General features: G+C 37.0%; 1 protein-coding gene across 6 annotated transcripts; it reads right to left on the bottom strand.

Moving 5' to 3' along the window:
• Nucleotides 1-1,573: 1,573 nt before the first annotated feature.
• PHOT1 (phototropin 1) lies at nucleotides 1,574-11,981 on the bottom strand. Of its 6 annotated transcripts, none has more exons than XM_086670945.1 (25): nucleotides 11,277-11,981; nucleotides 9,484-9,792; nucleotides 8,971-9,431; nucleotides 8,585-8,767; nucleotides 8,389-8,480; nucleotides 7,963-8,263; nucleotides 7,409-7,616; nucleotides 7,243-7,313; nucleotides 6,247-6,353; nucleotides 6,076-6,125; nucleotides 5,851-5,955; nucleotides 5,247-5,306; nucleotides 5,072-5,161; nucleotides 4,753-4,829; nucleotides 4,444-4,528; nucleotides 4,274-4,354; nucleotides 4,033-4,136; nucleotides 3,889-3,938; nucleotides 3,683-3,789; nucleotides 3,421-3,549; nucleotides 3,225-3,276; nucleotides 2,715-2,827; nucleotides 2,489-2,629; nucleotides 2,297-2,405; nucleotides 1,574-1,854 (listed from the first exon to the last, which is right to left on the bottom strand). In XM_086670945.1, the coding sequence occupies exons 2-24, from the start codon at nucleotides 9,535-9,537 to the stop codon at nucleotides 2,301-2,303; spliced, it is 2,826 nt and encodes a 941-aa protein (XP_086527071.1). In that variant the 5' UTR covers nucleotides 9,538-9,792; nucleotides 11,277-11,981; the 3' UTR covers nucleotides 1,574-1,854; nucleotides 2,297-2,300. The 6 variants fall into 6 exon arrangements, with proteins under 6 accessions (XP_086527071.1, XP_086527070.1, XP_086527072.1 ...); XM_086670944.1 differs by having other exon boundaries at nucleotides 1,574-1,845; nucleotides 11,277-11,933; XM_086670946.1 differs by having other exon boundaries at nucleotides 1,574-1,778; nucleotides 11,277-11,871.
• Nucleotides 11,982-13,704: the final 1,723 nt, after the last annotated feature.

The raw sequence follows: 13,704 nt of genomic DNA, 5'->3' as shown, positions 1-13,704 counted from the left end.
CGACCCGTCACGGGTCTGGCGTGCCGTGTCGGGGCTGGGATTTTAGAGCCCCAGACCCGTTAAACACTGCCGATTAGACACGCAGGAACGACACGGAACGGATCGTACACGGCACGGCCCGTGGGCACGAAACGGAAACGACAACAACGACACGCTAGCAACGACCCAATTTAGTTATTTGAATTTTTAAGAATTACTTAGGGTGTACTAATATTCTAATGTGTTTAGAAATTGTTAGATTTTCATGACAACTACTTTATATTACAAAAAGAAAAAACATAAAAAAAAAGTAATACTTGAATTTAACAAAAGAGGTTTTACTTTATTTTTTTTTACTTAGATTTTTTTGTTTTTGAAACAAACTAAAACTTTTTTTTTCAAAAAAATAAACAAATAAAGTGGTAAAGATAGTCCCACACCTAAACCACAAAATCTAAAGTAAATGTGGAGAATCTTTATAGAACTCTTTTCCAATAAAATAAACAAAGATATGACATAAACTCTAAAGTTTTTGTACATCACAATTTTTTACTTGAAAAAAAAAAATAATGTTTCTTTTATTACTTTTTTTTTACAAGTAAAAAATATATTTATGAATGGGTCGGAGCCACGGGAACAACATGGAACGGCCACGAGAACGGCTATAGGAACGCCACGGAAACGGCTAGAAACGCAACGGAAACGCCACGGGAACGGCTGGGCCGTTCCCATGGGTCGTTTCTGTGCCCAGACCTTTGTGGTCCGGGCACGAAACGGAACGGCACGGCCCGTTGGCCACCACTAAATTAAATCTACTTCATTTCATCAATTGTGATGTATTCTTTCAATAACCATGTGTTTATGATTAGGTTTATAGTCAAGTTCTTATGTTCTAGTTTAATTATAGGATGATATAAGCCGGATCGAGTTGAAGAGATCCGACGATGAAGATGTGTCCAAGAAAAGAGATACGTGTGTAACACGTGTATGTACGTGACGGATCGAGAAGACGAGATCCGACGATCAAGAAGAATTCAGAATATTTCAAGATATTTGAAGATATGTGAGGATCCATAATATTTAGTTTCTTATATTCAGAATATCTCCCTAGGATTTAAATCATCAAGTTATTTCTGACCAATGTAACCGATTAACCCACATTTGTATGTGGTGATTATTAATAAAGAAGTTATTCTCCGTGGATGTAGGTCTTGAGTATGTAATCGAACCACGTTAAATTATTGTGTCACTATTTAAATTTATATCCCCGATAATTATATAATGGCGAATTTTAACATTTAATTTTAGATCTTGATGTGTCTTTGTGAAGTTTTTTTTGTATGTGATTTAGTCGAGAGTTGTGATTGAAATGTAACGACTAACGTAGACTGTAGTCGACTTCCAAAAAAATAGGTAGTTTGGTGATTGAAATTTTTTAACTAATTTTGACGGTTAGAGGAGGGGGTAAAGTCTAAGTTACAAAACAAACTTTAATTACACATTACTGCCATGAGGTAAGTTAAAAAATTTCATGAATTTAAGACTCAAAAACTAAGAAAACCTCCTAACATAGAAAAACTAAAGAAAGAAAAACTGGAAAAGTAATATTATTACTTAGAAATCCACACTCAATACAATCAATTGAAATCACACAACCAAGGTAAAGAAAAATACAACAAGAAGCGAAAAAACAAAGAACAATAAAAGAACAACTCATTCCTTCCCTCTGTCGATGGAGATTCTGGAGAACGAAGAAATTTTTTTCTTTTTCTTAGTGGAACAATGCGTCCTCCGTCACCCTGCACCACCGTGAATTCCAGATCAGCTCCCTTTTTCGAGAACTAACAGTATAACACTCCAGATGATCTACAAAAGCTATACAGGAATTAGGATTTTAGTTTTCTCCGAAGTACTGGTTGGAGTCCCATATTGGTTATAGGAGGAGGTGGTAAGGCTGAGGGGAAACCTCAACTCATGACCTAACTTTTGGGGCGTGATACGCCCAAAATCACTGAAGGGCAAAGAAAGGCACAAGACCACACCTACAGATGATATTAGAGCCCAGGTTCACCGAAGTCTTTCCATTGGCGAGGGGGAGGATAGTGTTCCAATTCCCAACGTGTGAAGGGAAAGATGGTTGGAGTCAGTCCCAAGGCGGTGGTCACTTTATAACTTTAGGGAAAATCTCACCACTTGAGCAACCTTTTCGGGTGAGATAGGCCCAAAACCACACCTAGTTATATGTACAGGGCCAAATCTACTACACTATGAACCGCATAAGCTATTCTAGTTTGAAGTATCAAATTCATTGATATACCTCATTAGAAGACATTAGTTTGTAAATCCAAAAGTTGAGGATCTACAACTTTAACTTCATTTTCAGCTTCACTTGTTAATGGTGTTGGAGTATCGAGCTGAGGCGGGTTCTGATCACAACTCAAAATATCAGTATCTACCATCTTATACCAAAATAACGAGGTTATATTTTAAGTGCATAATTCAGACTAACCATGCATCGAACGAGAGCCCAATTCACACCACGAAAAAATGGATGTTGCTTAATTTCGTTAGCTCCTTCACGAGAACCCAATCTGTTTTTTGGGTCTCTGTGCAAAAGACGGTACATTAATTGCTTTACGCTGAAACTTGCCTGCAAAGTTTTAGATTTTATTAATAACGGAATGTATATAGAGGAGTTTAAGATGAGGAAGTAGTTATTTAGGAGAAAGACGAACCGGAGTACTTCCTGGAAATTTAAGATCTTTGTGAAGGATATTAGCAAATGTCTTTTGCCTTGTTTTTCCTCTGAATGGTGTATACCCATAGAGCATTTCATACAATAGAATGCCTAAAAGGGTATACCATGAATTCAATCAGTTCAAGATAATAGTGTAAAAGCTTAGAAGAAGAAAACAATTCGAAAAGATATTCTGGGAGCTGAGTAGTGTTTCACAATGAGTCTTGTTGGCTCAGAAACAGTCCGTCACTGCCAGTGGGGCCAAGACTCGTCTGGGACCAAGTTAGGGCTGGGAGGGCCCCCGGAGGCATAATATAGAAGCATAACACAGTTCTCGAAAAAGTCCCGTAAGATGCTTGGCATGACCAGCCATGCTTGGGGCGCTGGGGGTATAACAGCTTAGAATAATGGAAGATTCACGAATAGGCTCCCGGAAGTCCGGGATGGAGAAATGGGCAGCTATTCTTCGTACAGTTTCAGATACTTCGCATAATAGATAAACTATTACCTAGAGCCCACCAGTCAACTGCACTAGTATGGCCAGCTCCAGTGATAATTTCCTGCAAAACGAAAATTTGAAAAATACGTCAGATCCTAGTTCCTACCACCAGTTAAAGAATAAGTCTGTTTGTTGCTAGAATGAAGACAAGGGCTACTGAACGAAAGATAATGCTATAAAGATGTCGAGTAGGTAAGTCACAAACCGGTGCTATGTATTCCTCAGTGCCCACGAAAGAATTCGAAGCTCGCATAGGTTCAGCCATAAAAATTGGGGATGTTTGCTGTCCTTTCTGTTGCCTTTTCTTATTATCATTGTTATTAGGAATCAAAAGCTGCATTTTGAGCACATAACTATTAATTTATGTAATCCAATTCTCTATCCCAGAAAATTTTCAGAATGTTTAACAGTGAATAACATCATTTAGAAGTTCGATTTCAAACTTAGCCTTAATTACATTCAAATACCTGTGGTTTGCAAGAGGTTAAACATGACAGATCAAAGTCTGTTAACGCTACATGTCCATTGCTTTGAAGCAAGACATTTTCGGGTTTCAAATCTCTGTATATGATACCTAAATTGCAAAATAATCAAACAAGTTTTAAGAATCAAGAACGATAGCACTGATTAAGTGATAGAAATAAAACGATAAGAGAGATAATGAATTTGTAACCTTGACAGTGAAGGTATTCCAGAGCAACAACTACCTCGGCAGCATAGAATCTGCAATTATCAAGCGTGTTGTCGGTTTTATCGTTAACTTGTCCATACATGTAAGTAAATAAAGTAGTCAATGACGAGGATTAAAAAGATATACCTAACAGCATCTTCCTTAAGAACTTTCTTAGGTTGTCTGTCCAAAAGCAGAAAAAGCTCTCCACCCGGGCAGTAGTCAGTTATCAGACAAATATGAGTTTTCGTCTGCAAATTATCAAAAATCAGGCATAACAGAACTCATCAAAATTCTTATACAAATAAGATTTTGAGAAAAAAAAAAAAAACATGCACTTATAACTTATTGGCACGTAGTTGATGATTAAATATTTAAATTAAAGAACCTGGAAAGAAGCATATAATGCAGGAAGAAAAGGGTGATCCAACAAGTCAAGAATTTCTCTTTCAGCACAAGCTCTATGAACCTTCAAACAACATCATTCGGCCGAATGTTAAAATTCCTACAAAAGAACTAATCTTTCAAGTTCAATTAACAAACTTCATAGTTCAATACCTTGTTTCGGTTGAGCATAATATTCTTATCCATAGCTTTCATGGCAAAGAATTCCCCAGTTCCACACAATTCCACCAAATGCACACTACAATATGAGAAGAGAATTTTCAAGTTACCGATTCAAGGTGTTAGGTGATGATTTTAAGTTTTTAACCATAACTAGGAAAATTATGAGATTCTTCCGGGAATATGTAGCGAAATACATGCTTGATGGAATTAGAAGAAAAAATGTACTTGAGGTTAATTTAATATTTAACCGTTTCTTGGAGGCAGAATTGAGTGAGCAAAGAAGTAAGAAAAAGTACACACCTTCCAGTGTCACCAGATCCCAAAGCTTTCACTGGCTTAAAATGTTGTAAACCTATTTGTTCTCCACTTTCCAAAACCTGTAGACCAAAGATATGAACAAATGAACAGGGACAAATTATCGATGTTGTATACCCGCATATTTTTAATGTAACAATGAACTGTCGATATTATAAGGATATACAAATTCTTTGGCGAAATCTTGTTGAGTTGATGGTAGATCTTCATAGTTTAAGTTTCCGTTGAGAAGCAAAATGAACATGTCTCTTTTTACTGAGAGGTAGTACTGTTGCTATTGAACTGAAACTGAAAGATAATTTACCTTTTGAATAGCTTGCCAGGATGAGCTATCTCTTCTATGAGGCTTCGGTAAAACTGTCTTTGAATGATTTACCCAAAGATCCTCTGGCGTCTGCAAATACCCAATTCAAGTTATCAAAAATGTAAACCTAGAATTAAATGAAAATTGGGTTTTCATTTTTCTATGTTAACATTACCAAATTAGCATCTGGAAGTTCTCTGACTGCTTCATCAATATTAACTGCAGTTTCTTTAACCTGAACATTACCAACAATTCAGTAATCTTAAAGTCAGAAACAAGACTTACTTAGACAACTCTAGAAGTAAAAACCCAAGATTGAAATGGATATGAAGAACAATAGAAAGTTTGGTAGACAAACTTGAACGAATTCTGAACCAGAAAGAATGCAAAATACACCAGTAAATTAGTGGTGTTAATCGAGATGGGCCATGTCAACACTGTACTGGGCGGACCCGAGGCAGGCAAGGGATTAAGCTTGTGTGCCAATATTAAATATGTTTGAGTTAAAAAGGATTGTTTTGAACTATTTATTACGTCTTTGGGGTTATTTGACATTTTTACCGCCTAACAACTATAAAACGGCTAGTTTTGGAGGTAAAATGTTCAAACCCCAAAAAGTAGCCGTTTTGGGGGAAACAGCCTATAGATGGGATACTCTGTAAGCCCAGTTTGAGACAAGTCCACGCCCTGAGTCAGGCTGGGTCGGGTAAGTCGATTCAGTTGACAGAAATATATGTAATTTAACCAGATAAATAACAAGAAAAAGAGGAGGTAGATACCAGTTTTGCACTCTCTTTAGCGGTACTTTCAGGAATGCAATTATGAAGTGGTTCGACATGTTCGCTACCATCCAGTTGTACTCCAATAAAATATTGTACTTCTCCCTGTATTTACGGAGAAGCGAAAGAAGAAATTATCTACTTAGTAAAACAGTAACATAATAAAGGTTAGGTTTTTTCTCAAACACATTTTAACATAAACCCTAATTTGTTCATAATTCATACCTTCTGGTCTCGCATAGGTTGCAAATGAAACAAATTCCAAAACTTCTTCCCTGTTTGGATCAAATGTAATGAGTTTATACTAAAATATGAGAAATTTAAGTTCTGAGTTAAATCAAATCAAGAATAGGTTTCAAAAAAAAAAAAAAACAAGAATCAATCAAAATCTTTTACCGCTTTTGGTGTAGTTGATGAGCTGAACAGTGACATCTGTTTGAGTATCGATAGCATGTCTGATCTTTTTCACTGTCGCTGGATCTGTTTCAGGACCTTGAAGAAACCTAATCGATCGGAAAATGAATTAGAAAACATTAATCAAAAGTTTAGGATTAAGGATTTTATAGCAATTAAGCATGATTTAATTACCTGTGACCTAACTCTCAGATGGATTGTAATTTCATAATCTCAGTCGATTGAATGAAAAAACTCCAATAATTAATTGAATGGTAAGAAGAAAGAATGAACGTACCAATTTAGATACCCTTTAGGGTTTTGTTGTTGTTCTAAGATTGGTTCTAATAGCAAGAGTTGAGTCGGTTTGAGGGATGTGAATTTGGGAGATTTTGGGTTTATTAGGGGTTAGGGTTTATTTAGGATGCAATCGAGCTTCAACCCTTCGGTTAGCCTCCCGCCAAAACACTTTAAAAACATCCAACGGTTTTAATACGATTAGCATATTCCCTTCGGTTAGACCATGTTTGGCAAGCTCAAAAATGTGTTCCTCAGGATCTTTTTGTAATAATGTAATCATAGTAATAGCAAACTTTACTCTATTGTTTCATCCGAAATATAGTTGGTAGAGATTGATTTTATATGTAGATTATTCGATTTATGATTTCAAAGAAAATGAATCAAAATCCGCCCACTTGTGGATTTGGGATTCCCCCTCTGGGAAGAATCCTAAATCTTTTGTCAACCACTTTTTCTTTCGGTATCTATCTTAGTAATATTTTCTTTTGAACACGTGAACTTGTTTATGAAGAGATCGATGAGTTGATGCTCTAGGGATTGTAACTTCATTTACCCATTTTAAGTTATAAACATCAACAAATGTCACCATCTAAGCTAACTACTACTCTTCAATACGAGTCAATAATTTATACTTTTCTTGCGTGATTCGAAAAAAAAAAATAAAGTTATGCTCTTTCCATAAGATGCTAAAATGAATACCTGCAGTTTCGCCCTAAAATCTCTTCACGGCTATACTCTGTCAACTCCAAGAAACTATCCGATGCAAAAATCTAAAAAGTAAAACAGATGAATGGAGTTCAAACCGGAATAAAAAAGAAGTAAAGGAAGAGTATGCAAATACTTAAGAATTTGAGAGAAAACTTACAATGGGGTTATCGGGCAACCGAGGATCAGTAATGACAAAGTTTTTCTCGATACGTTCCAGCGTAGTTGCTAAATCAATACCTCTTCTCATTTGCTTTTGTCTGACTTTGTCGTCCACATTGTCATCTTCATCATCTTCCTCACTATCATCTTCCATCGCGAACTCCATGTTGCTGCTTTCTATGTTCGAATTCCCTTTCCCCTTTAGCCTGTAAGCAGGAAAAAAGAACTATCTCATATGAGTATATCAACTGATATGATTGCAAAATCAAAATGAAACATTCGTGGTGGGAGATTTGATAGGCACCCCTAATCTGAGTCCGTCCAGTGAAGTGGGCGCCTACCTCGCTTTCGTCCCTCATGGGCCAAGTCAAATGAGCTCCATAGCACCCATGTCACCTGGGTGCCCCATGAGTACGTAGTCGTCTAGTCGGTCATATATTGGAGTTTTGGACTAGATCAGGTCAGACTAATATGAACATTAGGGTTTTCATACGGACTCGGTCGTGCTCAATTGACAGTGAGGATGCAGGTTGAATGGTTAAGTTACTTTACCCCATGAAAGAACGTAAACCAGATTTTCTTGGTTTCTTTTCAGGAATCTCACTGATCCTCTGCATTGATTTCCTCATACCGCCACCTCCTCCGTGAGAATTACGTCTGAAAGGAGCCACATTCTCTGAGTTTCTTCTTCCTTTACCACTAAGAAGACCTTCTGATGATAACCTTCCTGTTCTTCCACCACCCTCAGATTTCCTTGACAGTGGTCTGTTTGTCGATTCAGATAGCGCCCGCGGGTCTTTTACTGCCAACACTAACTCTGTTACTGAACTAGTTGCCATCTCTTTCTGCCTAGCTGCAAAATTAGATTTGCAGTTAGTAATTAATCTGACACACATATGAGAATAGTTGCACATAAACAAAACGACAATCATATGACGAAGTAACTAAATGCATTAAGCGGTCATTACTAAAACGTACCATCGTATCGGATTAACGATTCTGGCAATCCGTTAGGCCGAACCACTTTCTCTTTGGTTCCCTCTGTGTGTTTACTAACCTCCACTTGCATTCTATGATCACCAAAAAACAAAAATAAGACATAGAATTAATTAAGAGCCATAATATATGTATATATTAATATATATGTGAATGAAGTTGGACTTCACTAACTTACCCAATGAACTTAAGAACCTTGCCCTCATCATCTTTAATAGGAGCAATAGTAAGTAAGTTCCAAAATGGAGTCCCATCCTTCTTGTAATTCAATAACCTTCCACAATAACTATTTCCGGCTTCTAATGCTTCTCTTATCTTCATCACATCTTGAGGATCTGTTCCGGCACCTTGCATAAATCGACTGCACCCCGTCCATATATTCAATGTTACAAACCACAGTTTTAAATACTAAAAGGCGACAGTTTCATAAAAGCATGGCCAAAACATTTAAAATTTGTGACACTTTGGAACTGGTGTTGGAAAACTGTCACTAAAAAGTTCAAAATATTAGAAGCACAAATTATTGAACAATTCAAATAATGGGTATAAAGATGGATTTGATACCAGTTTCGGCCGACGACTTCTTTGGATGTGTAACCAGTCATCTTAAAGAACCCGGCGCTCGCGTACATTATTGGATAGTCCGGTTTGGTGGCATCAGACACAACAAACGTCTGTTGAAAAGTCGATAATGCATCTTTCAAATCCTCTGAGACTCTTGGTATTCCTCTTTCTTTGCCTGCTACACCACCTTCGGAATCCTCAGAGCTTCTTCCCGAGTTAGCCGAGTTTCTCCTAGATCCTAACGCCTTATTATTCGTCTCGTCTCCTGCTGAGTTTCTCACTCCAACTCCTTGTGGCTTACCTGTTTCTTCGTCGGTTTTCAGTACTAACCCCCATTCTGCTGCTCTTTGAGCAGCGGCTCCGTGCTCCCCTGAGAGCGGAACATCCACAGGATGAGTTGATTTTCCAGTGTTTTTTGCCATGATTGTGGTTTCCATTAAGGGTGGTGGTGGTGGTTGTTGCTTTGGTGGCGGTGGTGGTTGTTGCTTTGGTGGCGGTGATGGTGGTTGTTGCTTTGCTGGTGGTAGTGGTAGTGGTGGTGGTGTTGGATCTTTGATAGCCATCCATGAAGTAGGTTCATTTGTTCTAGTAGTTTTGGAGGAGGAGGAGGAGGAGTAGGGTTTGGGTTCCTCATGTTCAGGAGTAGTTCCAATTGTTTCTCCCCAGCTTTGCCACTTGGGATTTGGCCGGAAACTTGATGGTGTGGTGGTGGTGGTTGTGGATTTGGGAACAGTGACGGTCGAGGGATTGAAGACTTCAAGTGAATCACGAGAGTCCCTTGGGTAAGATGATTTTGCAGATTTATCAAATGGATTCATTTCACTGCAATATCAGCACTTATATTAGGAACAAGAATAAATTCATTAGTGTACCTAGCTAGGGCATTTCAAGATGAAACTATTCTACTTTAAAGTTTCGCCATGCGTGAAATCCACATTAATCGGATGGTAACATATGTGTTTCTCTATTGATGAATAAGGTCTAAATCTCATGTTACGAAAAAAAAAAAAAAATTCAGAACGACATATCATATTGGAATGCTACATAGAATGCCTAAGGAAAATTCCTTCAAATCCACAATAACCACCCTAATTTTATCAAGCCGGTCCGACTAAGAGCTTGATAAATGTCACTATCATATGGGGTTCGGTTTAGTAAAATATGAACTGATGTATCAATTTCATTTCCTATTTCTCAAGAATACCAAACTACCAATAAAGAGAGGGGTTGGTTTCACCAAAAAAAGACTAGATTAGTTTTCTTTCAATTTGGGGGACCATTTCATAATTTGTCAATTCTATCAAATGCCTTCCTTAATCTTGTCCAAATCTAAGATCCATTGACCAACAAAAATCTAATAGTAAATGTACTAGATTTTAGATAGTAAAAAATAAACTACGTACTTGATAAAAATTTTGAATCATATTTCTGTAGATTTGTCTTTTGGCTAATCAATGATAGTCATTTTCAATCTCCTTATTCAAAATTCTCAAATAAGTCATAATCTGACTTTGACATAATATGTTTCAGTTTCTCGTAAAATATAACAAAAAAACTTACGGGGTACATATTTAGTTATAACAAAAAACCTACACATTCAATTATATCATATACAAACTTATGGGTTAAGTTCGATAGTAACGTACTAACATTCAAACTCATTAAATTATTTTTGTTTACATACATTTAAAAGACTTTTGAAACATCAAGAGAGACTTTTGGAAGATCAAGCGAGGATGGGTATCTTTTTCCATTTTTAGATACCCCACCATGTGGAAATGTGTACTTTAAAAACAAATTTAGAAAGTATTGTCCACTAAATTTTCTTGATATTACTACAATTTTCTTCAATATTATCCACAAAACATGACTTGTACTTTTATGCTTTCTATTGAGTGGTATGGTGTAGTAACATATATCCCGATCAAAATTCGAATTTTATGGCTCAAAAAAAAAACATTATCGTGGAACTCTGTAAATTATGGATTTTGAATTCCATGGAATTTGGAGGGAGCAAGTAATAGCACAACTGCAACTCAATGAACAAGGAAAAAAATAACAGAAAATTTGTCAAATTCCTACAATTTCTCTTATTGAAAAGAAAGGGAAAACAAAACAGAGGAATTGAAGTATGAATTCATGTTTGTTTTGTATTTATATTTGCATAATTTGATTTCAGAATATGAAATTTGATAGGAAGAAATATAGAAAATTTGAAGTTTTTGTTAAGAAATTTAGAGTGAGAGACATAAATTAAGAAAGTTAAATAGAAAAATGCAGTGATGAGAAATAAAAACAGAAATTACCTGGGAGAAGAAGAAAGTGGGATTAATTGATTTTGGCTGGATGTTCTTGTTTCTTCTTAAATCTCTATTGTGTTCGTACTTCTCCAAGAAGAATAACTGTCAGTAGAGAAATAGAGAGAGAATTGAGAAGTGGGTTGGAGAAATTAGGAGGAAAGAAGGGAGCTTTAATGGCGAAAAGTTAGAGAGAGAAACAGAGGAGAGAGAAAGAGAGAGAATGATTGAGGAAGAGAATGGGTTGCTCCATCCCTATACACTCAAATATCACATGGGCTAAACACATATCTCAAGAAGTATTTCTAACTAGGAATGGAGACAGGAGAAGGAATGACAGTTCATTTTAACAAAAAAAAAACAGAGACAATCAATCAAAAGGATTAAAAGAAAGAAAGAAGATGAAGAAGAAGAAGAAAGAATAATGGGAAGTTTGATAATCAAACTTATTCACCAAATGGATATTATTGATTTTTATTAATGATTTAGGAAATAGAAACATAAAGTGATGGATGAGTTTTGGTTTTGGTGAAATTAAGCGGTGGGGGAGGTGTGGTTTCGAAATCTCGTTGTCAAGCATCTAAAATGTAGTGTCCCGACTGATAATTTTCATGGTCATGGGTGAGTTTGGGTCTTGTTAATGGGCCATAACAAATGTCCAACATCAAGGATCTCACTAAATCTATCTATGAATATTTAAATATCCGAAATTTGATTCAAAGAGAAAATTACTCGAAATTTTGAGTATTCGTATTCGAGTATTAAAATGGACATTATTAGTGGGGTTTATCGAGTCGGCCCGACCCGGACTAGAACTGGCACTACCAAGCCCGGGTTGAATTATTACTTGGTCGGGGACGCCGGTTGAGTCATACATCTCAATCTAGCCAGAGACCTGGACTGGGGCTTTCCGGTTCGGTGCAGTTTAGTCTGCGACCCATTCTGACAGTTAGTAAATTGAATTTTTGTAGGAACTTCCAATTTTTTCTTTAAATCTTGTTATAAGAAGAGAACTTCCAATTTTTTCTTTAAATCTTGTTATAAGAAGAGAAATGGTCACAAAGTTATTTCCTTAAGAGTATAATTGTTCACAAGAGAAATTTATTTCTAGCAATCATTGAAACACGTCCTAAACATCCAATTTGAGGGAAAAACAAAAAAAATCATCAATACTTATAAACGCATAAACCAGACTCGTTATTGCTTGGGGAAAAAACATTGGAACGACCCGAGGCAGACAGGCCCGCGGGCCAAAAATCAACGTAGCCTAGAAAAATATCTCAAGCTAGCTTGGTCGCTTATGGTACGGATCCGGCCTGGTCGCCTTAAAACAGATCAGACCTTATCGATTAGCACCACTATCCGATATACACTTAGGGTTACATCATTATAATCCATATATCACATGTTGGATTAGAATATAGGGGTCGAATAACTTTGGGCGGACATCAATCAGGTTTATCGGGGCGGACACTCGGATGGAGAAGATTGCTTATGTCATGACAGTGTTTGTGGTCCATTTGCCCACTTTCTCGGATCGATCCGGCCCCAATATCGATTTGGAATGCTTAAAACACTAAGAAAAATGAGTTACCGGAAGATGGAGATGGACTACGCTTGGCCGACCTACTAAACTAGACCGGCTACCCACAAGTAACACATACAAAATGCTTTCAAAGATTGGGATATGTCACTTAATTTCAACAGGCCACTTTGTCCTCAAAGGGAAAGCAAAGATCTTGAAGCTAGGATGCCTGAGAACAAGTGTGGATTTTATGTAAGATAAAGTCAATTTTGCTTTGTTTCAGTCCGCCCTAATCTAGTGTTCTCTATATTTTGGACCCCGACACTCCCGATCCGAAGTTGCATGTGTCCATGCATTCCCGAGCCCTGTCCGATTCCCACACCTAGGCGAGCTCTAATGATATGGTGCGTGTGGATTCTGAGTAGAGTCAAGAGACCCGACCCATGTGGTAACGGATGGTGGGTATTGATCTAAATCCCAATAAGTGGGACCGAGTGGGTCTCAACCCATCTAATGTGAGATGATGGCTCGTCGCCTAGTTGTTATGTCATGTCTATTTGTTGAAAGGGTACGTGGACCATTATCCATGTGAATAGATGAAGACATTTACCATCATCTATCTATTCATGGTCACATCAGGTTCTCGTGTTAGGGCTAATGGGTATGTTTGAACATCCCCACGCCCCACTACATACATCATTCATCAATGATCTATATTTTTAATGGACTTAACATAGATTTCAAGAGTTCTTAATAGTCTAAATATGAAAACTCCTATTAGACCTCGAACAGACTTCTGACTTTGATACCAAACAAAGACAGCCTTGTTTGAATATTTGACATAAATCAGGATTTGATATTAAAATTGTATGATTTTGCGTTTTTCTAATTGATTAAATCTGATTCTAAAAT

Source organism: Eschscholzia californica, unplaced genomic scaffold (assembly GCF_041429995.1).
Source record: "Eschscholzia californica isolate CP2 unplaced genomic scaffold, dmEscCali1.0.p SCAF_3, whole genome shotgun sequence".
NCBI lineage: Eukaryota > Viridiplantae > Streptophyta > Magnoliopsida > Ranunculales > Papaveraceae > Eschscholzia > Eschscholzia californica.
The sequence above is the reverse complement of the archived record's forward strand: the minus strand, read 5'-3'. Positions and strand labels throughout refer to the sequence as shown.

What these genes read in the sequence shown, in the direction of transcription:
- PHOT1 (XM_086670942.1), bottom strand. Translation starts at nt 9,788, where the DNA reads ATGAATCCATTTGATAAATCTGCAAAATCATCTTACCCAAGGGACTCT. An exon ending in ATTTTAGGGCGAAACTGCAG is followed by an intron (nt 6,354 to 7,242) that starts GTATTCATTTTA and finishes CCGATCGATTAG; the next exon opens with GTTTCTTCAAGGTCCTGAAA. An exon ending in GGAATACCTTCACTGTCAAG is followed by an intron (nt 3,790 to 3,888) that starts GTTACAAATTCA and finishes TTTGCAATTTAG; the next exon opens with GTATCATATACAGAGATTTG.